The sequence below is a fragment of the Giraffa tippelskirchi genome, chromosome 13, assembly GCF_054371585.1.
Source record: "Giraffa tippelskirchi isolate mGirTip1 chromosome 13, T2T-mGirTip1v1.2.pri, whole genome shotgun sequence".
Taxonomy (NCBI): Eukaryota; Metazoa; Chordata; class Mammalia; order Artiodactyla; family Giraffidae; genus Giraffa; species Giraffa tippelskirchi.
In genome coordinates this window covers 22,213,113-22,240,984 of record NC_137287.1, presented here as the reverse complement: position 1 = coordinate 22,240,984, position 27,872 = coordinate 22,213,113, and the positions used below count along the sequence as shown (strand labels likewise).

General features: G+C 39.2%; 2 protein-coding genes across 4 annotated transcripts in view; one reads left to right on the top strand and one right to left on the bottom strand.

Annotated features, from left to right (window-relative positions):
* Positions 1-13,980, top strand: part of UQCRC2 (ubiquinol-cytochrome c reductase core protein 2) — a 25,130-nt gene extending 11,150 nt beyond the window's left edge. The window contains exons 9-14 of one of the 2 annotated variants that reach the window (XR_014072617.1): positions 3,266-3,361; positions 3,687-3,886; positions 5,409-5,547; positions 7,282-7,378; positions 9,722-9,875; positions 13,711-13,980. Coding sequence is in view for 1 of the 2 variants with exons in the window: in XM_081554570.1 (XP_081410696.1) it covers positions 3,266-3,361; positions 3,687-3,886; positions 5,409-5,489; positions 7,302-7,378; positions 9,722-9,875; positions 13,711-13,794 (692 nt within the window). In the remaining variant the exon portion in view is untranslated. The remainder of the gene's footprint in view (positions 1-3,265; positions 3,362-3,686; positions 3,887-5,408; positions 5,548-7,281; positions 7,379-9,721; positions 9,876-13,710) is intronic. The other variant, XM_081554570.1, reaches the window with a different exon arrangement.
* On the bottom strand, positions 8,843-27,872 carry PDZD9 (PDZ domain containing 9). Of its 2 annotated transcripts, XM_081554572.1 has the most exons (6): positions 27,771-27,872; positions 25,627-25,806; positions 18,124-18,313; positions 14,195-14,811; positions 9,708-9,861; positions 8,843-8,979 (listed from the first exon to the last, which is right to left on the bottom strand). In XM_081554572.1, exons 1-4 carry the CDS (start codon positions 27,799-27,801, stop codon positions 14,421-14,423), a joined length of 792 nt encoding a protein of 263 aa, XP_081410698.1. In that variant the 5' UTR covers positions 27,802-27,872; the 3' UTR covers positions 8,843-8,979; positions 9,708-9,861; positions 14,195-14,420. The 2 variants fall into 2 exon arrangements, with proteins under 2 accessions (XP_081410698.1, XP_081410699.1); XM_081554573.1 differs by lacking the exon at positions 25,627-25,806.

Here is a 27,872-nt window from a genome sequence, read left to right as displayed (position 1 = left end):
AAGATCCTATGTTATAGCACAGCAAACTATATTCAATGAGAAGGTAGAATTATCCTTGAAACTATAAAATCAGATACTATCATATGTAATTATGTATATATACATCTTTTACAGTTATATCAATATCTAGATAACTTACAGTACCATGGTTCTTGGCTTCCAGGCAAAGTGGTAGATAGTCAGGAAATTCCCTGAGGTTGCTGATTTTTCCTTTTGTAATTGTTGCGGTAGTGAAGGGGACACCTTTCCAGTGTATTATAGTTCTATCACTATACTGGTAACCAGCCTCAATTTATAATATACTCACTTGGATATTTTTTTAAATTCTGATTACACAACTCTCCATATGTTGTTCTGTCTCATTTTAGAAAGTGGTTAATTGAAAAAAGAGAATCTAAGGTGTGCTCCTAGTATAAGAGCACTATAAGAGCACTTACAGTTAAGAATAAAGGTATTGTTTCACTGTCTCTGTATGAGTTACTTAAAAAAAGAGTAGTCCCTTAAGCTATAATTATGTGAATACTGGATTGAACAAAATTTGAGAACTTATCCTGTGTTATGTAAGAAAGTCAGTATGTGATAGGATTTTTATATACATAATTTTTTTATTTATTTGGCTGTGCTGGATCTTTGTTGCCATGTAGGCTTTTCTCTAGTTGCAGAGAGCGGGGGCTACTTTCTAGTTGCAGTGCACAGGCTTCTCACTGTGGTGACTTCTCGTGTAGAGCACAAGCTCTAAGGCTTCAGTAGTTGTGGCTCACAGGCTTAGGTGCCCCACAGTGTCTGGGATCTTCCCAGATTGGGGATCGATCCCAGACCTGTGTCTCCTGCATTGGCAGACAGATTCTTTATCACTGAGCCAGCAGGGAAGTGCTGTTAGGATCTTAATAGCTAGTCTTTCATGGAAACAACCTGGATATCCACTGACAAATGAATGGATAAGGAAGATATGGTACATATATACAATAGAATATTATTCAGACATTAAAGAGAATGAAATAATGCCACTTGCAGCAACATGAATGGATGTAAACATTATCATACTAAGTGAAGTAAGTCAGAGAAAGAAGTACCATATATCACTTATACGTGGAATCTAAAATACAACACTAATGAACATATCTGTGAAACAGAAGCCGATTCATAGAGAACAGAATTGTGGTTGCTGAGGGATGTCAGGGAGGGAAGATTGGGAGTTTGGGATTAGTAGATGCAAACTAGTATAGATAGAATGTATAAGCAATAAGGTCCTACTGTACAGCACATAGAACTATATTCAATATCCTGTGATAAACCATAATGAATAAGTATATGTATAACTGAATCACTTTACTGTACAACAGAAATAAACACAACATTGTAAATCAGCTATTCACCAATAAAATTTTTTAAATTTCCCCAACACAGTTTTGTAGCATATAAATAAATCCTCCACAACTCTGAAAAGAAAAAAAGCTAGTCTTTTTTTTTTTTTAAGTACTAACTTTTAAATTCATTACAGTATTTGCAAAACCTATGATAGAGGGCAAATTTCTCTAAGCAAAGAGCTTTTTACAAAGAGCTTTTAAGTACAGTTTAATAGAAAATTCAACAAAGGGATGAACAAACAATTCATGCAGAAAGTGTGTTATGTGTGTATACAATCATTGTAAAAGATGTAACAACTAAGATTAATCTGTGAAGTTGGCAAAAATTAAAAGATTAACACTACCCAGTATTCACCAAGGTATGGAGAAATAGGCACTCAAAAATTATTGGTGGGAGTGTAAACTGGTACATTTTTGGAGGTCTATTTTAAGAATTTACCCTTCAGAAATATTTTGTCAAGTTTACAAAATACTTGCATGAGAATATTGTTTGCAGTATTTGGACTTTGTTCATTTGTTTTACAAATAATAATTGAGGTATAATTCACATGGTATAAAATTCACCCTTTTAAAGTGTGCAATTTGTGGTTTTTAGCATACACAACAGAGTTGTGCAACTATTGCCACTGTCTAATTTCAGAACATTTTCATCATCCCCAAAAGAAACCTCACACTCATTAGCAGTCACTCTCATTCCACCTCATTGCATCTGGCAACCGGTAATCTACTTTCTATCTGTAGAGAGCTGCCTATTCTGGACGTTTCATACAAAGAGAATTATACAGTAATAGCCTTTGTAACTGACTTCTTTCACTTAGTCACTTAGCATAATGTTTTTAAGGTACATCCGTAATTGTAGCATGTATTGTAGCATGTTCCATTCCCTTTTCTGGTGAAAAATATTTCATTACCACATTTTGTTCATTCACCAGTTGGACATTTGGGTTGTTCCTGAATGTTTTGGCTATTAAGAATATAAACATTCATGCGTAAGTTTTTTAACAAAGTATCTTTTTCATTCTTCTGGGTGTATACCTAGGAGTAGAATTGCTAGGATTAGAATATAGGATATCTCTCTATTTAACCATTTGAAGAACTATCAGACTGTATTCCAAAGCAGTTGAACCATTTTATTTTCCCACCAACAGTGTATAAGAATTCCAATTTCTCCACATCCTCACCAATATGTACTATCATATGTCTTTGATTATGGCCATCCTAATGGGTATGAAGTAGTATCTCATTGTGGTTTTTGATTGTAGTGATTGATAACATTGAACATGTTTTTTGTGTGCTTTTTGGCTGTTTATGTGTCTCCTTTGGAGAAATAATCATTCAAGTGCTTTGGCCATTTTTTAATTGGGTTGTTTGTCCTTCATTGTTGAGTTGTAAGAGTATTTTATATATTCTGGATACTAATCCTTACCAGATACATGATCTGCAAATATTTTTCCCATTTTGTGGAATATCTCTTTGTTCCTTTTGAAAATGCCTCTTGATGTATATTGCAGTATTGTTTTAATAGCCAGTTATTAGAAACATACTGATGTCCATCAGGAGATTGATTAAATAAATGATGGTACATCGGTATAATAGAATTCTTTATAACCATAAATGTTTGGTGTACACTGATTTACACTTAGATGTAAATTACAAAAGACAAGTTAGAAGCAATATCAATAGAAGATACCATTTTAAAAATAAAAAGGATAATATTAATATTTATATAGAAAAAAGGTTCTAGATGAATATATAATAAAGCTGTAAATGCATATCTCTGTAAGAGTAGCATTATAATATTTGAATTATATAATTAAGCATTTTTAAAATAGTAGGTATTCTGTAATTGTGTTTTAGAAATTCTGGTTCTATAGTTTTTTTTGTTTCTACTGAAATAGGTGTGAGTCATCCTGTTCTAAAGCAAGTTGCTGAACAGTTTCTTAACATAAGGGGTGGCCTTGGTTTATCTGGTGCAAAAGCCAAGTACCGCGGAGGTAAGCATTTTGTTCTGTTAAGGTTGATTTACCAGGATGCCGCTTCTCCCCCACAATAGCATATTGGAGTATAATAGGCCTGATTATTTACTACCAAACAGTATCAGTGTGGAAAAGAGAGAGTATCAGTGTGGAAAGTATCAATTGCTTGAGTATTATGTGTTAAGTATGGATGTGAATGTGTTGGGGGAAGGGCAGGATAGCAAGGAGAGCACCAGATCAGAGAAAAGCTTCATCTTAATGCAGTAATACTGTCTTAGAGAGAATATTGAAGAATAAAACCAAGAAACACTTCCTTCTTTGCTCTTTCTTTACGTGGCCCTAGGTGAAATTAGAGAACAGAATGGAGACAGTCTCGTCCATGCTGCTCTTGTAGCGGAGAGTGCAGCCATAGGAAGTGCGGAAGCAAATGCGTTCAGTGTTCTCCAGCATGTCCTCGGTGCTGGACCACATGTTAAGAGGGGCAGCAATGCCACCAGCTCTCTGTACCAGGCTGTTGCCAAGGGAGTTCACCAGCCATTTGATGTGAGTCTGAACAGTGAACATCTTTCCTTTTGTTTTCAAAGGCTAAGTGTTTACAGTGTTGTCCTGAGAACTTGCTCTTAGTGTCAATCTGCTTTTAAAATTTAAGATGACACAAAATCTTTGTAAAATTGAAGAGGCAGCCAGGCTTAATTTTAGTTCCTTAGTGGGTCTATCAAAAACTTACTGTTATTCTAATATAAAAAGAAGAATTGAATGCTTAAAAAATCCAAAATCCCCACTATCTCTTGGAGTTTGCTCAACTTTGTGTCCATTAAGTCAGTGGTGCTGCCTAATAGACTCATCCTCTGCTGCCTCCTTCTCTTTTGCCTTCAATCTTTCCAAGCATCAGAATCTTTCCAGTGAGTCAGTTCTTCACATCAGGTGGCCAAAGTATTGGAACTTAAGCTTCAGCAATAGTTTAGGATTGACTGCTTTGATCTCCTTGCAGTCCAAGGGACTCTGAAGAGTCTTCCCCAGCACCACAATTCAAAAGCATCAATTCTTCGGCACTCAGCTTTCTTTATGGTCCAACTCTCATATCCGTACATGACTACAGGAAAAACCATAGCTTTGACTATATGGACCCATTTCAGCAAAGTGATGTCTCGACTTTTTAATAGCTCTCTAGGTTTGTCTTTGGAGAAGGCAATGGCAACCCACTCCAGTACTCTTGCCTGGAAAATCCCATGGACGGAGGCTGCAGTCCATGGGGTCGTGAAGACTCAGACACGACTGAGCAACTTCACTTTCACTTTTCGCTTTCATGCACTGGAGAAGGAAATGGCAACCCACTCCAGTGTTCTTGCCTAGAAAATTCCCATGGACAGAAGAGCCTGGCGGGCTACAGTCCATGAGGTCACAAAGAGTCAGATACAGCTGAGCACACAGTGCTCAGACACACACAAGTGATCCTTAGGTTATTGGTCCACAAAAACACTAAAAAGCACTTTACTAGGATGTCATATCCACCTCAAGGAGCTTAACACTCTACTCAGACTACACACAGAAATACCCCTGTTTTCCAGAGGCTAAACTTCTTGCTCCCCTGGACACCTGCTACTAAGCAGAAAAAATTTTCTAACCCTTTGACTTTGGTCTGTAGAAAAAGTAAAAGTGAATTGGTGAAAAGGAAGTTACCACCAGCAGCAGTGGGAAGAAAGCAGGTTTGTCTAATGTCAAGGACCATGATCTGCATTACTCTGCTGTGCTGAATCTACCGTAGTAATGTAGTAATGTTTACAGATTACTGTTTGCATTAACCCGTATCATCAAAAGGTTAGAAAATACCAAGGCAAGTGAGCAATCCATTTTAGAAAGAGTTAAATGAGAAAAGTTAAAACCATTATAGTTCTGGAAAAGGTAACCTGTGTACAGAACACTTAATAGAACCAGTTAAGTGAAATATTAATTCATTTCTTTGCTTATACTGTGAAGGTACATGTTTTTTCTAGACAACTTTAGGGAAGCTATACCCTGTTTTACCTAGTAGAATGACATACAGTAAAGTTTCATTATATTTCAGGTTTCTGCTTTTAATGCCAGTTACTCAGATTCTGGACTCTTTGGGTTCTACACTATCTCACAAGCTGCATCTGCTGGAGATGTAAGTTGCAAACTGAAAAATTCTCACAAGATTTTTTTCTCCTATTAACATTTTTTTAGTAAAAACATAGAATGTTTGAATACTGTGATTTGTCAGATCTCTGTCTAGTGTAATATCATTAAAGTGCTATGGAAGAAAGTTAAAAATGTAATATGTATATACTAATCCTTCCAGGAAAGAGGGAGGAAATGCCTCCTTGGTATTTTGGTTCTGTGTGGACATGTGGCATTAAGTTGCCTCTAGGATATCTAAATGGAGAACTCAAGTGAGGTCAAGGCCAAGATGTATACTGGGAGTCCTCAACAGAAAAAGTGTTGAAATCAGGGTTACATACGAAAGTTTGTAGGAGAAGAAAACTGAAGGTCAAGCTGGGGGAAATGGCCAAGAAAACAAAAAGAGAGAAACTGGTATATTTGGAGACCAAGAAAGAGAGACTGGTTAACAATCTTTTGATCTACTCTGTATTAACATCTCTGTAGTTACCACAGGGAAGTCTGGTAGTTTTAGCAAACTTGGACAATATCAGTTTTTACAAGACTATCGGAAGTGAACTAAAATTTATAATATTAAGAAATGAATGAGAAGAAAGAAATGCAAAGTTGGTGCAGGTGTAGGGGAGTGGGTGGGATTTTAGTAGAGTTTACACTGAGAGAGTAAGTAGGAAGAGACAGACATTCATACTGAAAGGAAAGAAATTGGAGTGAATATAAGAGATAGGAAATTATAGGTGGATTAAATCTGCAAGAGCAAGCAGGATCCAAAGTATAAATGGACATTTTATCCTTGGACATAAAGGCTGATGGGAGAAGAGGATATCAGAGATGAAGAAGTACATCCCTGGTGAGGTAGGAAGCTAAATCATGTTTTGAGAGTAACAGAAAGGAGGAGAGTTTAAAGAAAGTAAGAGGTTAGGGACAGATGAGTGCCTAGGTGCAGACAGAATGAGCGTAGTATAGTCAGATGTCTAGCCTAATGGAAAAATGGAGGAGGCAAGCTGTAGGGTTGATTCCAGGTTGGAATCTTGCAAAGTAGGCTGGTCACGTATGAAGAGGCGGCAGGAAGTTGGAAACACTAGTAGGAGTGGCTGAAAGGATAATTCATGGATTTAGGCTAAAGAAGTGAAGCCAGGAGGACCCGATAGATTGAAAAGTGGACAAATCAAGGAACTAGAGATGTTGGCAAAAATGGAAGATACGGATAGCATGATTAAAGACAGGCCAGAGGTCTTGGAATTGAGGATTTCGGGGTTCAGGTCTGGGGTATGGCTATGGAAATAGGCAGCTCACTTGGAGGGTAAAGTAAGTTAACAGACCCCGAATGATGCCTAGGTTGGGATGGAGCAAATCATGGGCCAGGTTTATTATACCCACTCATATCACTAGAAGTTGATTCCTTCATGACTCCAGTATTCATGGACAGTCTTTACAGATTGGCTCGGTATGGTTTACTGCTTTCTTCTTAGTGAATAGTAAGAGATAGCAGTATTAATTACATGATAAACTTTGAGAGCCTGGGGAAATTTAAAAGGTGCTTATTCTTCATAAGCAATTATAAATCCCTGAGTTTTCTTTTCCTAAACCCTACTACCATCTTCTGCCCTCTGCCCCCTAATGTTTATAAGAAGCTTGGCTACTTGGATATTGTACGAACAGCTGTTTTATTGGAAGGGTAAGCAGCACATAGTGACTTAAAAATTCCAAATGGACACAACTATTTCCATCTGGTATTTCTGCCTCATAGAGGAGCATCTGGAATACTGCAGGAGACTCTGGCACTAATCAAAGATGACCAGCTTGTACTTCTCTATTCTAGGTTATCAAGGCTGCTTATAACCAAGTAAAAACAATTGCTCAAGGAAACCTTTCTAATCCAGATGTCCAAGCTGCCAAGTAAGTTTCAATATTAACTTTCAATTATTTGAAAGTTGTATTTTTTTCTAGTTACAATACTATTGTAACAAAGGTACAATAGGATTAAAAAGTATAAAAAAGTATTTAAAGGAGAGGGAAATATATTCCTACCACCTAGAGATATAATTGTTAACATTTTGAATATTTTCTTTACCATTTTTAAACATAATTGTTACTACTGCATATATAGTTGTTAATAAGTAATTAACATATATAGTTGTTAATAAATAATAGTGTTTATTATAGAAATTTGAAAGTTATAAACACAAAGATGAAAATTATCTGTTTGCTGCTACTGCTAAGTCACTTCAGTCGTGTCCGACTCCGTGCGACCCCATAGACGGCAGCCCACCAGGCTCTGCCGTCCTTGGGATTCTCCAGGCAAGAATACTGGAGTGGGTTGCCGTTTCCTTCTCCAGTGCATGAAAGGGAAAAGTGAAAGTGAAGTCGCTCAGTCGTGTCCGACTCTTCGCGACCCCATGGACTGTAGCCTACCAGGCTCCTCCATCCATGGGATTTTCCAGGCAAGAGTACTGGAGTGGGGTGCCATTGCCTTCTCCGTATCTTTCATTACCAACCAATGATTCCTCTTTATTTAAACATTATAATGCTGTTTTCATTTATTCAGATTACTGAATTAACTGGTATGTCAGAATATACTTATTGGCAGTTGGAAATTATAAACTATAAAGGAGATCTTTGGGCTTAAAAAAATTTCGTATTTCACATTACTTTTTGGTATAGATTTGCAACTGGGCCAACAGTTATAAATATTATAATGAAAGGCTCTGCATTAAAATATATGTGTTTATATATTTTGGAGTCACAGTATTAAAAGGTTGTACCAGTTTATAATCACATCATCAGGAATGCCTGTTCCACCATAACCACTAGCAGCTTTTTTTTTCCCTCTTTACTGATTTGATAGACAATAAAAGATACCTGTTTAAAAAATTGCAACATCCATCTATTTGGTGATTTTTAAATCCCACTGTCCTCACTGTGCTAACAACAAACACCTGTTAACTCAGTAGTTCTGGGAGTTTCTCTAAAAGAGATAAACTATGGACAGAGTTACAAATCAGCTTGCATTTTCAAAAGGAGATTAAAACATTTTAAATTTGATTTCATCCATTTAGGACAATTCAAAATGTGAATCCTAAAACTCAGACAGTCTTCAAGATCATTTAGTATTGTCCACAAAGGAAGTTATGATGGTGAATTACAACCCAGGAGGGAACAACCTTTTACCATTTCTCTTTTCATTAGTATTATTACTTTTTTCATACTGTACACACTGAAAAGTGCATGTCTCAAATAAGTACAACACGGTTTATTAAATGTTGTATACATGGAACCAAGGACCAATAGGATGCAGCTCTACGACTGCATCAGAAACAAATGCTTATAACAAATTGAAACACTGGATAAACTTAGGAGAAATCTGTCTCAAATCTTAATTTATTTAAGAAAATGTATTTTCTTAATAAGTGTAGAATTTTGATCATTAATGCCAAGTTCTGTTTATTTTCTGCCATTTTGATGGAGTTGATACTTTTTTGGTAAGGTTCTTAGTCCTCCTGTATTGAAAGAGAGAAAATGAGGTGTCATTGCTGAAGGGACAAACTAATAATCTCTTGGTAAAGTTTACTACAGGTAAAATCTTTTTTCAGTTAAGCTGACAGTGTGGTAAAATTGCTACATTAAATTGTAATTATGTTTAAATGGAAGTCTTGCTACAGAGTTTGAGTTAAATAACTCAAGTGCCTTATTGAACACCAGTTTCTTTCTGGGATAATTATGAATTGGATTTTATTTCAAATTGATGCTTTTGTGCCCACATTGAAGCTATAGGAGCTTATAAAGACCTATATTCTCCTTCCCCACTTGCCCTGTCCTCAATGAGACAAATCCCAGTCCACAGCATTCTGCTAAAGGGACAATGAGAAGAGCCTACACGGGTGTTTTCTTTAGTAGAGATGTCTAATATTATCACTAAAAGTGTATCAGGAGGCTAGAATTCCTTCAGTAATCAAGACTTCACATTAAAATATTTTTAACTAGATCTGAGTTCTAGTCTAAAAGCAAAATGCATTCTGTTGGGTTTTTAGTATAATCTTATAATGACAGCTTTCAAAATGATAATGTAAATAATAAAATAGTTGGTAAACTGAAGAAATGGAATGGAGACCTTTAGCACTCTTAAAATTTCAAAGCTATTAGTTTGCATATTTACCCAAACATGTTTAAGGATTTGGGAACACACTTTAACTTGCTCCATAAAACTGCCTTCTGCTGACTTACACACCTTTCACTTGACAGGAACAAGCTGAGAGCTGGGTACTTAATGTCAGTGGAGTCTTCTGAGGGTTTCCTGGATGAAGTTGGATCCCAGGCTCTAGCTGCTGGTTCATACACGCCGCCATCCACAATCCTTCAGCAGATTGATGAAGTAGCTGACACTGATGTCATAAATGTAAGCAAATGAAAATCTGTTTAACATCATATAACTTGTCCTTAATGATGCCATTTCAGAAGGAATGCATAAGGACTGTATATGCTATTCTCAGGGTATTTGGTGTCTATCGGCCTGGTGTGGAGGCAGAGGCTTAATCCCATCAGATCTGCAGATAGCTCCTTTGTCAACTCAGGAAGTCTATATACCTTCCTCATTCAGCTAACTTACCATTAGGTTGCTGCTGCTGCTAAGTCACTTCAGTCGTGTCCAACTCTGTGCGACCCCAGAGACGCACCAGGCTCCCCCGTCCCTGGGATTCTCCAGGCAAGAATACTGGAGTGGGTTGCCATTTCCTTCTCCAAGGCGTGAAAGTGAAGTCGCTCAGTCATGTCCGACTCCTAGCAACCCCATGGACTGCAGCCTACCAGGCTCCTCCATCCATGGGATTTTCCAGGCAAGAGGATTGGAGTGGGTTGCCATTACCTTCTCCAACCATTAGGTTAAACTATGTTAAATTCTTAAAGGTCAAGAAGAGTCAAGTATTGGCAGCTTCATACGATTCAATCTAATTGTCGAGTTTGGTATTTTTCCGCCTCACTCCGAAATAAAATTTCTATCCTGCCAATCCTTCACAGTCCACCATCTCAAGGTTTTCTTTAGTCTTCTCAGCCTAAGACATTCTCCTGCCCTTGTTCTATTTTTTTTTTTCCACATATTGTTTCCTATAAAATTGAGTGGTTTTGAGGGCAAGGACTTATGTGTTATACCTCTTTGTATTCCATACTATGCCTAACAAGTACATGAACTACAAAATGAACCCTAAATCAGTCCTTTCTGTATTAAAAATGCCAACTCCCCTTTCATGTCACAGTTTCAACCATCTTCTCACCAAAGGGTCTACCCTTGTGGATAGAAAAAAAAATGCAGGCTATTGGAAGATAGCAATCCTGACTTGATTTCACTTGGCACCTAAGTTGACTCAGACTATTTGCCATTGTAATACAGACACAGAGGTGGACAGCCCTGCTCCAGGAGACTACCCTATTTTGCAGTGTCAGAAATTCCTTTTCCCTCTTTAACAGCTGCTGCTGCTGCTGCTAAGTCGCTTCAGTCGTGTCCGACTCTGTGCGACCCCATAGACGGTAGTCCACCAGGCTCCCCCGTCCCTGGGATTCTCCAGGCAAGAATACTGGAGTGGCAACATGATAAAAGCTATATATGACAAACCCACAGCAAACATTATCCTCAATGGTGAAAAACTGAAAGCATTTCCCCTAAAGTCAGGAACAAGGCAAGGATGCCCACTTTCACCACTACTATTCAACATAGTTTTGGAAGTTTTGGCCACAGCAATCAGAGCAGAAAAAGAAATAAAAGGAATACAGATAGGAAAAGAAGAAGTAAAACTCTCACTGTTTGCAGATGATATGATCCTCTACATAGAAAACCCTAAAGATTCTACCAGAAAATTACTAGAGCTAATCAATGAATATAGTAAAGTTGCAGGATATAAAATTAACACACAGAAATCCCTCGCATTCCTATACTCCAATAATGAGAAAACAGAAAGAGAAATTAAGGAAACAATACCATTCACCATTGCAACAAAAAGAATAAAATACTTAGGAATATATCTACCTAAAGAAACAAAAGACTTATATATAGAAAACTATAAAACACTGATGAAAGAAATCAAAGAGGACACAAACAGATGGAGAAAATATACCATGTTCATGGATTGGAAGAATTAGTATATGTGCTGCCGAAGCGAGCACATGGATTGGAAGAATTAATATAGTGAAAATGAGTATACTACCCAAAGCAATCTATAGATTCAATGCAATCCCTATCAAGCTACCAATGGTATTTTTCACAGACCTAGAACAAATCATTTCACAATTTGTATGGAAATATAAGAAACCTCGAATAGCCAAAGCAATCTTGAGAAAGAAGAATGGAACTGGAGGAATCAACTTGCCTGACTTCAGGCTCTACTACAAAGCCACAGTCATCAAGACAGTATGGTACTGGCACAAAGATAGAAATATAGATCAATGGAACAAAATAGAAAGCCCAAAGATAAACCCACGCACCTATGGACACCTTATCTTCGACAAAGGAGGCAAGAATATACAATGGAGAAAAGACAATCTCTTTAACAAGTGGTGCTGGGAAAACTGGTCAACCACTTGTAAAAGAATGAAACTAGAACACTTCCTAACACCATACACAAAAATAAACTCAAAATGGATTAAAGATCTAAACGTAAGACCAGAAACTATAAAACTCCATGAGGAAAACATAGGCAAAACACTCTCCGACATAAATCACAGCAGGATCCTCCATGATCCACCTCCCAGAATATTGGAAATAAGGGCAAAAATAAACAAATGGGACCTAATTAAAATTAAAAGCTTTTGCACAACAAAGGAAACTATAAGCAAGGTGAAAAGACAGCTTTCAGAATGGGAGAAAATAAGAGCAGACGAAGCAACAGACAAACAATTAATCTCAAAAATATACAAGCAACTCCTGCAGCTGAATTCCAGAAAAATAAACGACCCAGTCAAAAAATGGGCCAAAGAACTAAACAGACATTTCTCCAAAGAAGACATACAGATGGCTAACAAACACATGAAAAGATGCTCAACATCACTCATTATTAGAGAAATGCAAATCAAAACCACAATGAGGTACCATTTCACACCAGTCAGAATGGCTGCTATCCAAAAGTCTACAAGCAATAAATGCTGGAGAGGGTGTGGAGAAAAGGGAACCCTCTTACACTGCTGGTGGGAATGCAAACTAGTACAGCCAGTATGGAGAACAGTGTGGAGATTCCTTAAAAAACTGGGAATAGAACTGCCATATGACCCAGCAATCCCACTGCTGGGCATACACACTGAGGAAACCAGAACTGAAAGAGACACGTGTACCCCAATGTTCATCGCAGCACTGTTTACAATAGCCAGGACATGGAAGCAACCTAGATGTCCATCAGCAGACGAATGGATAAGGAAGCTGTGGTACATACACACAATGGAATATTACTCAGCCATTAAAAAAAATTCATTTGAATCGGTTCTATTGAGATGGATGAAACTGGAGCCCATTATACAGAGTGAAGTAAGCCAGAAAGATAAACACCAATACAGTATACTAATGCATATATATGGAATTTGAAAAATGGCAATGATAACCCTATATGTGAGACAGAATGAGAGACACAAATGCATAGAATAGTCTTATGGACTCTGAGGGAGAAGGTGAGGATGGGACATTCTGGGAGAATAGCATTGAAACATGTATATTATCATATGTGAAACAGAACACCATTCCAGGTTCGATGCATGAGACAAATGCTCAGGGCTGGGGCAATGGGATGACCCAGAGGGATGAGATGGGGAGGGAGGTGGGAGGGGGGTTCAGGATGGGGAACACATGTAAACCCATGGCTGATTCATGTCAATGTATGGCAAAAACCACTACAATATTGTAAAGTAATTAGCCCCCAACTAAAATAAATAAATTTATTTAAAAAAAAAAAAGAATACTGGAGTGGGTTGCCATTTCCTTCTCCATTGTATGAAAGGGAAAAGTGAAAGTGAAGTCGCTCAGTCGTGTCCAACTTTAAGCAGCCCCGTGGACTGTAGCCTACCAGCCTCCTCTGTCCATGGGATTTTCCAGGCAAGAGTACTGGAGTGGGGTGCCATTGCCTTCTCCACTTTAACAGCTACTATCATCTTTAGAGCATCACACTTGCTCAGTCACACAAAGGATGAAATATTCAGAGTAACAGAAGTTTGTCTATTTGCTTATTTATATTAACTTTGTCTTTGTTTCTGTCTTAAAGGCTGCAAAGAAGTTTGTCTCTGGCCGGAAGTCAATGGCAGCAAGTGGAAATTTGGGGCATACACCTTTCATTGATGAGTTTTAATACTGAATCCCATATTGCAGGAAAGAACTGAACGTTTTCTCAACCCAGAGCAGCAAATACATGAAAGTGAAAAGTCTCTAATGTAACATTTATCTTTTTTCCAATGAGATGAAATATCATAAAGCATAAATGTAGGTAATTGTTCCCAACTGAGCTAAAGTCAATAAAGCATTCTATTTAATTGTTTTTCTTGCATTTTTCCTAATTACAAAGTACAGAAGCATGAGAAACTATTAAGGATTAAGTGGCTATCAGAGTAACTATCTCCAGATTATTATTGGCTTTTAAAGATAAAAGCAGTTAAAAGTCTGTATTCTTGGGTAAGAACAGTTAAATGATCTGAGTTTTACCCCCTTTTGCCTTTTTTCCAAAAGAGTTATTTGTGCAAAATATACATTACCTGTTATCCGTAGCCTATATTTGCACTGCTTCATTTTTTATGTTTATCTTCACTGTGGCACAATTTTGGTGTGTTTTTTTTTCCCCCTCATCTTCTCTCTCTTCTGTTTCTATTCTGTCTCTTTCAAGTAATTATCAACCTAACACTCAAAAGTAAGGCAGTGCACCAAAAAAATGGGTGTTTTCAAGATAAATGCTTCTGTGATCACAGATTTGAAAACTGCTGCCTAACCAACTTGTGATACTGGTTCACCACTGCCCTTTTCAACAGGGGTACAGTCTTCCAGCCAAAATGCATCTGAGGTAGAGGAGGCTGAGGAGGAGGAGGAGGTCTCGTCGTCTTGCTTCACCATGGTCCAGTATGGAGAAGGGGCCCGCGCTTCTTTCTTGTGGTCTCCGTGAATCATCACGTCACAGTTAATGTCTTTTCCTACACGCATTACATGGTTCTTCTTTTTATATCCATGCCATTCTGTGGAGATAGACATCGGTCTCCTTACAGGGTAATGTCCAGTGGACCGTGGATATCTATAGTACTTAAGTCTTGTATCGAAAGCTTCATCATCATCACTGCTTGTGACAGATCCATCTTTTGCCTCCTCAGTTTTTTTTGTTGTGCTGAAATGGAAAGACTAGTGAATGAAATGGATTCTTAATGTCTACACATTCACTATCACCTAACAAGATGTCTTATAACCTGCTTTGGTTCATAAAAGAAAAAATACAGTTTAGCTTTAGCACTACCTGTCTGTGTTATTGAAAATCTTCTCTTTTAAAAATTACCTTTATGGAATTCCCTGTCAGTCCAGTGGTTAGAACTCCACACTTTCACTGCCAAGGGCACAGGTTCAGTCCCTGGTAAGGAAACTAAGATCCTCTTTAAATTTGTTTAAATTACCTTTAAATTTGTTTACATTCCTAAATGGAAATCAAATTCTGCCATAAATTATTTCACATTACGTTAAAAAGTTTTGCACAGACTTAAGCCAGACTACTGACCAGAATATTAGCAGACCTTAAAGGGTGGGTTGATTGCACCTCAGAATAGCAGGCCAACGTGGCCATCTCATCCACGGAACTCAGTTTTTATGGGTCTCGTGGGGTCAGCAATAATAGAATATTACTGATTTCCAAGGAGGTGTCCAAAAATAATGGGACTCAAAGATCTTCATTATGCTTATCATTTGTTATTCTGAATCTTTTTACTTTTGCCCCTGAACATCATTCTTTGGTTGCTTGCTCCTAAGGATCTGAACAGATCTTCCGTAAAGTTTCTCTCTTCTGGAAATAGCATTTGGTACTGAGTCATTTTTTTCTGAAAGCCACTAGTCTTAAATTGTACGATTTTCTTTAATCCTTGATGTAGTGCTGTGCAAGGAGATTCAGAAGATCTCAGGACTAAAACAGTTTGCCTTCAGACTCAAAGGACCTTCTTTGTAGCTCTACTAGATCACCATAAAGACAAGTGGCAGAGCCAGGTTCTTATTAAACTGGCATTAGATAGAAATGCCACAAGCCAGCAGAGGTCAGGGTTCGCTGGAAACAGTTTTTAATACCACTAGGCCTGCCCAGTGCATCATATGGCAAATCGTGCACTCAATGCTATCTGCTCCTGAAAGAAGCCTTACAACTTTGCGAAATAAACCTTTTCCTTCCTCTTCTGCCCCTTCCTTACCCTTTTCCACATAAGATGCTAACATGCCTTAGCTATAAGCCCTTTGCTTAATTAAGGGATTCAGAATATGATTGGTGTTCTTCCTAAGTTTGTGGATTTTAGCCTCATAACTTAAGTTGTGCTATTCTGTATTTGCTTTTGAATGGTCAACCTGCAAACCCTAGATTTTTAATATTCTGAATCTCAAACTCTACTTAGAATGTAGTTGTTCCATAAGCAAATGGTGAAGAGCTCAGTTTCGGGAGCTGAACTCTCCAGTACAGGGTCCACCAGCTAGCTATGCTGCTGCTGCTAAATTTAAACTGATTAAACTTGAATAAATTTAAAATTCCTCAATTACAAATCTTCACATTTCAGGGGCTTAGTAGCCACCTGTGGCTAGTGGTTACCACATGGGATGGCACAGATACAGATCATTTCCACTAGCATAGAGAATTCTTATTGGATGTTGCTGCTCTGAAAACAGACGTAGACTACTTAGCCCTGTGGCCTCTAGCAAGTTTACATACTCCTCTATTGGCTTCAGTTTTCTTATCTGTAAAACGAGGATAAATAGAACTGTCATGAGGATTAAATGATACAACGCTTGTAAAGTGGTGTCCATCACATAGTAAACAATAAGTTCATTATTATCATTAATGATTTTTAATCAAAGCAGGATTGGTTTAGTTATTGAGAAAATTTTTCCCCATTCTGTACCTAATCTGAAGGGAACAACTGCTATCCAGCTCTAGTCCACTGTTACCATGTGGGAATGCAAGCCCAGCTTTTGTTTTTCAGGAGAAACCAGAGATGATGATTCTTTCCATGAAATCTTAGATTTGTAAATTTAGCAATTCAATTTTTTTTCAGTAAAAATTTTTTGAAACAGAAAAATGCAAATAAGTTGAATGAAAAAAAATTCTAAACACCTTGGTAGCTGCCACCCAGGTCAAAAAATAGAGTATTACTGGCTCCTGGAAAAAGCCCTCCTATATATCCTCCTTGCTCTCAACACTGTCTAAAACAGTGAGGGAGATAAGCAAAGCATATCTGAACTGTATCAGTCCCTGTGGCCACAAGTTGGACTCTGAAGTAATATGGGCCATTTTTTAATCTTAGTAAAGAGCCCCTAGCTATATTTCTTTGACCACATCCCAATAAGCAAAGGTACACAGCTGTAGCAGCTAGTGCTCAGGGATCTGGTCAGAATTAATAATGATAACTCTTGGATCAGAATACTAAATGTGCCACTTAAAGAAAAAGAGAAATCAAGCCAGCCCTTAAATTTCTGACGTTTTTGACTAAGCAAATGCTCTCCCACTAAGACAATGGCAAACTGGCTTTTAATTTTAGGCATAATGAGTTTAAAGGGTTTATGATACAGATATCAAGTGGGTATTTATACAAGTTTGGAGATAATACAATTTGGAAATTATTAATGTATGAATACTAATAGAAACCAAGGAGTTTGCTTAGAAGATTGAGAGAAGAAAGCCAAAGACAAGGCTTGGTAAAAGGTGATCATGAGGAAGTGACAAAAGGAGATAAGGGAGTATGGTATTCCAGAAGTCTGGGGAAAATTATATTTCAACAAGAGGTGGGAGGTTGTAAAGTGCCTGCTGCTGCTTAGAAGCCAAGCTAAGTTGGAGACTGAGAGGAGTCCACTGGAATCAGCAGTACGAAGGCCGGAGGTGACCTTGGGGTAAAGGGCTCTCAGCCAAGGTCTGCACCGAGGAGGGATATGGTGTCTCCTGAGGAATTAGTAATGTCTAATACAACTCTTTCAACAGCTTTGCAGTCAAGGGACAGGACAGTGGCTGGTAATGAAAGGAGAGGGGAGTAGAATTAAAGTGGGCTTTGCTAAGATGGAAGAGTTTTAAACAGGCTTAACAGTTACTGAGAAGGATCCAGAGAGAGAATAGAATATGCTGGAGACAAATGAGGAAAGGGGTTCACAGCACATGTTTAAGGGCTAACTTTGGAAAAGGGGGAGTCACATATTTAGGTTTGAAGGCAGAGTTGCCACTAGGTAGCTTGGTCCTTTTTAAACTCCATGTCCAAGGCTGTTTCTTGCCTTTATCATTCTGCCTCATATTAGGTCCTACAGATTGTACTTTCCAAAAGGATTTAGAAACCCACTGAACTGTGACAGTGTCATTAATTCCTCCTACATGGTCCAATTGATAATTCTCACATTTAAGTAAGACACTGCGCTTCATAGACCCTGGGGAATTCTGTAGTATAACAAAGATTTCCTAAACTTAACTACTTACCGTGTGATTGGGAATTTGGTCTCAGGGATTAAATCATATATTTCTTGCCATTCTTGGGGTATGTCTATAAAATTTCGGTAAACTTTTATTTGTAGTATTGTTCCTATGGTGATATGTTGCAGAAGCTTTAAAAATTCTCGAAGAGTATAACCTAACACATTTGCATAGCCAACACTGATCAAAACATCACCTGAAAAAGGGAAAAAATTCAGTAAAATTAATGGTTTAAAAAAGATCATGCCATTTCTGTCTTCATTGTGCAATGTTTCTTCCTTTTTTTTTTTTTGGTGAGGTATTATAGGTTCATATTGTTGGTTCATTTTAAACCAGAACCAGGCTTCAAACTTTATTTAATAAAAAAAAAAGATCCCCTCAGTGAATAATGAATACATGCAAGATGTTTCTTAATAGTCAGTGTAATGGTAGATATTATAGCATGTTTTTAGAACATTTCTGAAGTCCTTGGTGTGACAGAGGCTAAAAATGATTTATAATCTGAACCATCCTTGAAGATTCTAAAAATGTGCTTGTTTCGAGTAAAATAAATGACTACTACTATTAAAGAAAAAAGTCACACTAAGTGAACAAATGACCTGCTTTCTATTATACTTGCCTGGCCATTGACAATGCCCTCGACAATAAGCAGACCATATTAAACATCAAGCCTTTCAGTTTAATATTCTTTCCTTATGCAGTATTCATTGAGCAAGTAATTCTACATATAACACTGGACATTTAGCATGCTTTAATTAAGTTGAAGATGTGTATACAGAGAGTATGGAAGTTCAAAGGGATTTGACACGTAGGTCCCCTATCGTAGGACACAGCTGAACGGGGAGGGGAGTATGATGGCCAGCCATGCAGCTTCTGAGCCCCCAACAGATGGAAAGAGAACCACATCTTGACAGCCAAGTCCCTGGACCTCCGAACTGGATGTTAAATAGACCGATTTATTCATTTGTACCCAGCAGCTAAGGCATGGACATGTAGACTAGGTCCAGCTATTATTGGTCAGTCTCCCTGGGTCACTAAACCTGGAGCAGGAGATACAGAGAAGCGACAGGAGCATCCAGTTTCCATGGCTTTTTGTTCTCTCATCATTTTCCAAACCTGGTTCTCAAGGCTTTCCAGGAATTCTGTCAGATTAAATGTTCCAAATGCAGTGCCTTTACAGAACTTGAAGAAAGTTCTTTAAACTTCAAGGAAGAGCTTGAAGAAAGTAGGAAAAACCATTAAATCAAACCCCTTATGACTATACAGTGGAAGTGACAAATAGATTCAAGGGATTAGATCTGATAGAGTGCCTGAAGAACTATGGATGGAGGTTCATTACACTGTACAGGAGGCAGCAACCAAAACCATCCCCAAGAAAAATAAATGCAAAATGGCAAAATGGTTGTCTGAGGAGGCCTTATAAATAGCTGAGAAAAAAAGTGAAGCGAAAGGAAAAGGAGAAAAGGAAAGATATACCCATTTGAATGCAGAGTTCCTAAGAACAGCAAGGAGAGATAACAAAGCCTTAAGTGAACAATACAAAGAAATAGAGGAAAACAATAGAATGGGAAAGACTAGAAATCTCTTCAAGAAAATCAGAGATAACAAGGGAACATTTCATGCAAAGACAGGCACAATAAAGGATAGAAATGGTATGGACCTAACAGAAGCAGAAGAGATTCAGAAGAGGTGGCAAAAATACACAGAACTATACAAAAAAGATCTTAATGACCCAGATAACCCATGATGGTGTGATCACTCAGCTAGAGCCAGACATCTTGGAGTGCAAAGTCAAGTGGGCCTTAGGAAGCATTACTACAAGCAAAGCTAGTGGAGGTGATGAAATTCCAGCTGAGCTATTTCAAATCCTAAAAGATGATGCTGTGAAAGTGCTGCACTCAATATGCCAGCAAATTTGGAACACTCAGCAGTGGCCACAGGACTGGAAAAGGTCAGTTTTCATTCCAATTCCAAAGAAAAGAAATGCCAAAGAATGTTCAAATTATCACACAGTTGCACTCATCTCACACGCTAGCAAAGTAATGCTCAAAATTCTCCAAGCTAGGCTTCAACAGTATGTGAACCGAGAACTTCCAGATGTTCAAGCTAGATTTAGAAAAGCCAGAGTAACCAGAGATCAAATTGCCAACATCTGTTGGATCATAAAAAAGCCAAAGAATCCAGAAAAACATCTGCTTCACTGACTATGCCAAAGCCTTTGACTGACTACGTGGATCACAACAAATTGTGGAAAATTCTTAAAGAGATGGGAATATCAGACCACCTTACCTGCCTCCTCCAAAACCTATATGCATGTCAAGAAGCAACAGTTAGAACCAGACATGGAACAACAGACTGGTTCCAAATTGGTTAAGGAGTACGAGAAGGCTGTATATTGTCACCCTGCTTATTTAACTTCTATGCAGAGTATATCATGCGAAATATTGGGCTGGATGAATCACAAGCTGGAATCAAGATTGCTGGGAGAAATATGAATATCCTCAGATATACAGATGACACTATCCTTATGGCAGAAAGTGAAGAGGAACTAAGAGCCTCTTCATGAAAGTGAAAGAGGAGAGTGAAAAAGCTGGCTTAAAACTCAACATTCAAAAAACTAAGATCATGGCTTCCAGTTCCATCACTTCATGGCAAATAGATGGGAAAACAATGGAAACAGTGACAGACTCTATTTTCTTGGGCTCCAAAATCACTGCAGATGGTGACTGCAGCCATGAAATTAGAAGATGCTTGTTCCTGGGAAGAAAAGCTATGACAGAGCTACACAGAGTATTAAAAATCAGAGACATCAGTTTGCCAACAAAGATCTGTATAATCAAAGCTAAGGTTTTTCCATTAGTCATGTATGGATGTGAGAGTGGGACCATGAAGAAGGCTGAGTGCTGAAGAATTGATGCTTTCGAAATGTGGTATTGGAGAAGACTCTTGAGGGTCCCTTGGACAGCAAGGAAATCAAACCAGTCAATCCTAAAGGACATCAACCCTCAGTATTCATTTGAAGGACTGATGCTGGAAGGGCAATATTTGGCCACCTGATGCAAACAGCCAATTCATTTGAAAAGACCCTGATGCTTGGAAAGATTGAAGGCAGGAGAAGGAGACAACAGAGGATGAGATGGTTGGATGGCATCACTGACTCAAAGGATATGAGTCTGAGCAAACTCTGGGAGATGGTAAATGACAGGGAAGCCTGGCGTGCTACAGTCCATGGGGTTGCAAAGAGTCGGACATGACTTTTTTTAGAGACTGAACAACAACAATAGAACTTTATTGCTTGCAGTTAAGACCCCTGACTGCTATAAGGGCATCTAGCAAGAGAAGAAGGAATACAGAGAAATTGATTTTTAAGGACAGATCCACATTGGGTAAAAAAATGTTAGTTATCAGCTCATACAAGTACTATCGTCCTGCCAAATGGTCATGGGGACATCATAGCTAACATCAGATAAAGTGACCCTAATGAGTCCCAAAGAATGTTTACCCCGCTGGGCACGGGAAGCTAGGGATCCCTCAATAACCTCATTCCAAGACAGCTGAGGTCTAACCTCAGAGTAGAAAGGAGTCAAGATGAAGTACTTTCTCTATTACTACTCCCCAACTCTTTGCAACCCCATGGACTGTAGCCCACCAGGCTTCTCTGTCCATAGAATTTTCCAGGCAAGAATCCTGGAGTGGGTTGCCATTTCCTCCTCCAGGGGCTTTTCCCAACCCAGGTGTCAAACCCACATCTCCCGTGTCTACTGCATCTGCAGGTGGATTCTTTACCATTGAGTCTCACCTGGGAAGCACTACTCCGCACTCTGCTATAATTGGAAATTATGCTGACCCTAAAGGAAGCCTCCAAGGAACACCAAGGACAAATTTACATAGTGCTAGATTCTATCAGAAACAAAAGGTCACAGTTTTAAAGAAAATGAATACTGAAATGGGTGGAGAAAAGCTTCTACTTTGGTCTTTAAAGACAGCTGTGGCTAACTTCAAAATGAAACAGGGCTTCTCCCAGCTACCTGCAGATTGTGTAATCTGAAACAGCTGTTCACCCTATAGAGGTTAATTAAAATGGCAAAAAAAAAAAAAGAAACCCTCGCAGGATAAGCTTACTTGCCTAATGTTAAAAGAGGTGTTTATAGCTGAAAGCTATGGCTTGACATGCTGCTTAATTATGTTGTTAAAAAGGTGACTTATCAAGAGGGCAGAAAATAAACAGCTTAATTGCCTGACCGTCCTGCTATAAACCAAAGATGTCACTGTATGAATGTGATTATTCTAGCAAGAGACATTAACATTGCCTTTCATAAAGAAGCACCAATTTGGTATTTATGAATATTAATATTATACATTTCTTTCTGTTTTAATGGGCTGTAGGAACCACATTGTATAAACTGTCTCAGTTATCTATATTTAAGCAACTTTTCAGCAGCCAAGCCACTACCAAAAAGTAGGTTTTATTTTTCTCCCATTTCTCTCAACTAGGCTGTAAATTCCATAAGCACTGTGTGGTTAGAGACCACATATGACTGGCTCACCATTACACCCCAGTGCCGGATGCCTGCACACAGCAGGCATTCAGGAAACGCTTACTGAATTAATGTGGCCTAGTAAGGGTGGTGACCAGTACATAACTTGTGTTTACCTTCAAATCTACATTAATTTCTCCAAGAAAAGAAAAATGCTGTATTAATTTCTTAAGATTCTGGATATCAGAGTTTGCTAAAACTATGCTGGCCGAAAGGATTTTAAAGTTTAGCCAAAATAAATTAGGAAAGCAAGATGAAGCCCTATTTAGAGACAGCAAAAGGAGAGAAAGTCAAAGCACATAAGAAATAATGGGGCTGGGAGGTAACAGGGTAAAAGAAAAAAATCAGGTTTCTAGGACCATCACCTCTCAAAATCTCATAATCATTGTCAAAGGGACTGAGTTACAGAGCCTTGGAATCCCAGACCTTGAAGAAAAGTGCCTGACTTGTCATGAAGAGATCTGGGGATCTGGACTTACTCCATATTATAATCTCTTTTCTAGTCAAAGGTATGGGCTTTCTACGCAGACATGGGTTCAAATCAGCTCTGACTACCCACTTAGCTATGTACTAAACAATTTACTTCATCTCTCTAAGCCTCTGTATTTCATTACCTACCTTCTAGGAGTGTTGTAAAGATTAGATAATAGACATGGAAACACCTTGCAAAATGCCTAGAACATGGAGAAGGCAATGGCACCCCACTCCAGTACTCTTGCCTGGAAAATCCCCTGGATGGAGGAGCCTGGGAGGCTGCAGTCCAAGGGGTCGCGAAGAGTCAGACACGACTGAGCGACAAAAAAAAAAAAAAATGCCTAGAATAAATGCTCACGTACTCTTCATTTATCAAGCACAGACATAATAAAGGCACCAGTGCTAATGGTAAGTCCCTTGAATTCATTAAAAGATGAATTCAAGACTGCCTCTGACCTCCAGGAGCCCACTAACTATGACCCCACCAGGAGATTCTGTTTCATGAAAGCACACTCCCACCCCACTCCAGTGAGTGTGCACTCTGCTTATCAACCAGCGTCTGTCCCCTGACTTCAGAAAAGCTAAGGAGAACAAGCAGGAAAGCCCCATGGGGCCTGGCCTAGAGATCTTTTGGATGGAAAGTCCAGAACTTTCTTTCTGGCAGGTTGTTCCCTAGCACCAAATAGTGATATGTGGAGAAAATGTTTTGGATTTTAAGGTGAGGTAAACTTTCATAACAGCATCATTGATCCACTTAATTCTTTAATCCACTGCATTTAACCCTAACTACAATTAGAATAACCTGAGAAGCTTTTAAACCATGAACTGCCCTGTCCCCAAACCAACTGAATCAGGACCTCTGGGGAGATGGGGCCAAGCCATTTTTACTTTAAAAGGTCTCCAGGTGATTCTAATAAGTAACCAGAGTTGCAAACCAGTGGTTTAATCCACTAGAGTTGTGGTACCACAATCATTTTTATTGTTGTTGTTCACTAAGTCATGTCCTACTCTTTGCAACTGTATGGACTGCAGCATGCCAGGCTTCCCTGTCCCTCACCATCTCCTGGAGGTTGCTCAAACTCATGTCCATTGAGTCGATGATGCCATCCTAATATCTCATCCTCTGTCATCCCCTTCTCCTTCAGCCCTCAATTTTTCTTAGCATCAGGGTCCTTTCCAATGAGTCGGCTCTTTGCATCAGGTGACCTGATGCAAAAATATTAGCCAATACTTTGGCCAATACACAATCATTTTTGGTTAACAACAAAACAAGATACAAGTCTGGAGAATCTCTAAGAACAGCTTTAGAGAAAGGATTGCCAATATTTCCATAGCACTGTGACTCTCCAAGCATTTTCATTAAGATTATCTCATCAAATACTAGCAACTTCTGACAAAGGTGGTATTATCCCAATTTAGAGATGAGGAAAGGCTAGGAAAGTTAATGGACTTTGTCCAAGGTCAAAGAACCAAAAAGAGGTATAGCCTGGGCCTGAATTCAGGCCAGCTCGCACTGAATGGTTTTTCCTTCCACCACCTTACTATCCTATTGTGTATCCCTGACTCCCAAGCACAGCCCAGAGAAGATGCTGGGAAAATGTCTTGAATTGGTTGGAAAATTCATTCATCTAAAGACAAAAGAAGCAGGGCAGTACTGACAAAGACAGTGTTCAAATCTCCACTCCTTGGTGTGACAACGTACAAGTTACTAAATATCTGATTCCTCATCTGTATATCGGTTTAATGTAGAATCTACCTTGGGGACTGTCAGCCAGGTGAAATGAGATCACACATCTAAACATTAATGATGATTCATACTGCCTACAAAAGAAGAAAGCCTTATCCACACAGAGCCATAAACGCTGGAGTGACACTATTCCTGTATATGAATCCCTTCTAGATGGGGGTGAACCTGGACAAGGAACTCAGTCTCACTGAGCCTTAGTTTCCTCATCTGTAAAAGGTGGATGATAATCATAGTTCCTACCTAAAGGGTTATTATAAGAATTCAATAAATAGGGCTTCCCTGATGGCTCAGTGGTAAAGAATCTGCCTACCAAAGCAGGAGTCATGGGTTCAATTCCTGAGCTGTGAAGCAACTAACTTCATGTGCCACAGCTACTGAGGCCTGTGCTCTAGAGCCCTGGAGCCACAACTGAAGCATGTGCGCCCTAGAGCCCATGCTTCACAACAAGAGAAGCCACTACCAGTGAGAAGCTCAAGCACTGCAACAAGAGAGTAGCCCCTGCTCACCACAACTACAGAAAAGCCCGCACAGCAACAGAAACAGTGCAGCCAAAAATAAATAAAAGAATTCATCGAATAAATACAGTGAGGGTTATGCAAGTAGTAGCAGCTGGCTTGCCGACTGAAAGCTCTCAAACAATGTCACCATCATCACTGTTACACTGGAACCTAAGAACCTGAGTCTCCCTGAAGGCAGATGAAACGGAGGCAGAAGTAGAGGGGTTGGGAGGCCTGGGGAAACCACAGTCACCTGGCTGGAGTGTTCCATCCCTGGCTGCAGCTCCCTTCGTAATGAGATGGGTGATCTGAAGGTAGGGCCCATGCTGGATGATGATCAGGCCTAATCCCAGACTACCCACAGTGAGTTTGGTCTGATGAGTTTTGCTCAAGTCGTGTACGGATGGCTTGACCTTGAGGTCGACTTGTTTTCCTAAAAATGGAGAGATTTGTTTTAGTCTTTCTGCTAGATATCAGCATGACAGTAGTAACTGGGTTCTAACGCCAGAATCTTAGGGCAGTTACTTAACCTCTCTCTTCCTTAGTTTCCTCATCAGTAAAGTGAGGATAATAAAAATACCCATTCAGAGGGTTGTTATGAGAATTAAAGGAGACAGTTAAAGGGCTTTTGCACAGTGCCTAGCACACTGTAAATGTTTAATTAAAGTTAGTTATTAGTATCCATTCACTTAACAAATATTTATTGATACAGGCAGTGCGCTAGGAAACTGAAGTGTTTCTTGTCCTCACCCTAGTGGAGGAGACAAATATCAATGAGCTGTGTAAACATACGTTGAACAACAAACTGTAACACATGCTATGAAGGAAAAATACAGAGAGCTCTGAGGGTGACCAACAGGTTAAGTCTCCTGTGGGGAAGACAGGTCAAGGCTTCACCGAGGAGGTAAAATTTGAATTGAGGTGGAAAGGCCCAATATGAGAGCTTTAAGCAAAGTATGGTGGAAGGGAACAAATAAGATTCTGAGACAGGAAAGAACATAAAAGGAGACCAGCAGGGGGCAGACAGGAGGAGCAAAGCCGTCCCAGACAGGTTGCTCAGACGTTTTATCTCACTGGAAAAGCTTAGAAGCGATCTTGGCAGGACAAGCTAAGATCTGCATTCAAAGAAAGAAACAAACCCCTCAGGCTGCTATATGGATTGTGGGGTCCAGATTGGGAGAGAGAAAGTGTTACTGCATTCACCCAAGCATGTCATGACAATGTCAGTGGAAATGGACAGTAGAAAATAAGCATTTGGGAGGAAAATCCAGGAAAATGGGTAGTGAGGAATTGAATTATGTTTTATACAGAACTAAATCTCACAAGAAAAGTTTCAAAGACTGAGGAGTGATTTAGAACAACAAGTTATTTTTCCATGAGGAAGCTTCTGAGACTCATTTTCAGTTCACAGGGAGCTTCTGGGAAAACCTGTTTTCAGCACACTCTTTCAGCATTTCACACACCCAGCACTTTTCCTTAAGGAGAAGTGACAAAATGCTACTTGCCAAACCTGTGCCAAATCCATGCGACTGTAGTGTTTGGGGGTGGGGGGAGTGGGTCCAGGAGTCCTCCCCACTGTTGGGGGAGGGGCTTCCCACATCTCCAGGGGTTTCACAGTCCTTTCAACTTCAAGCAAGCGTCCTTGCCTGTCTCCAACCTCACCCTCCCCACAACCACAGATGCTCTCTGACTGGAAAATTAAGTGTGTGTGCTTAGTCACTCAGTCATGTCTGACTTTTGGCAACACTGTGGACTATAGCCCGTCAGGCTCCTCTGTCTATGGCGATTCTCCAGGCAAGAATCCTAGTATAAAGAAGGCATCATCTTTGAGACTTTTCAGGATTACAGGAGCAATTTGGAACAGATCATCCCCTCCTCAAATCTATGGCTCCTGAGCAAACAGAGAACTGGCATCATAGACAGGATCTGAGTTCCAACGTCAGCTTGCAAATTAAACATGCTCCTGATATAATCTATGAAGGCCAGTCACAAAAGACAGCAGGGTTAAGTGAAAGAAGCCAGATTCAAAAGACTCCATATTGTATGCTTCCATTTTTGTAACATTCTCAGTAGAAAGGGCAAAACTATAGAAAACAGATCAGAAGTGTCGAGAGCTGGGGTGGAAAAGGGGTTGGCACTAAACGGGCATCATAAGGTAACTTCAGGGGTTGTGGAACCACCACGTCCGGATTGTAGGGGGTTAAATGCAGATATATGATTATCAAAATTCACAGAGCTGTACACTAAAAAAAAGGGGGTGGCTCTTCCTGTATGTAAATTATAGTTTGGTAAACAAAGGATGGTGAGACGCTATCTCAGAAGCCAAGAGTGTGATGTCCCCATTTTACAGACGAGGAAAAGTGAAGGAGTCTTGGTCTCCAAAACATACCCCGTTACCTTTAACGTTTTTCTGGGCGGACTTCTTCATGGCCCTGGGAGGCCAGGCCTCTCAGGAGGGCCTCCCTGAGCGGAAGCTGAGTCAGTCCATCTCCCAACTGT

Coding starts and splice junctions, on each gene's coding strand:
- PDZD9 (XM_081554572.1), bottom strand. CDS start 27,801: ATGAAGAAGTCCGCCCAGAAAAACGTTAAAG. Junction 25,807..27,770: donor CGCCCAGAAAAACGTTAAAG/GTAACGGGGTAT, acceptor CTCCATTTTTAG/GAAAACAAGTCGACCTCAAG. Junction 14,812..18,123: donor ACCAAATTCCCAATCACACG/GTAAGTAGTTAA, acceptor TTTCCATTTCAG/CACAACAAAAAAAACTGAGG.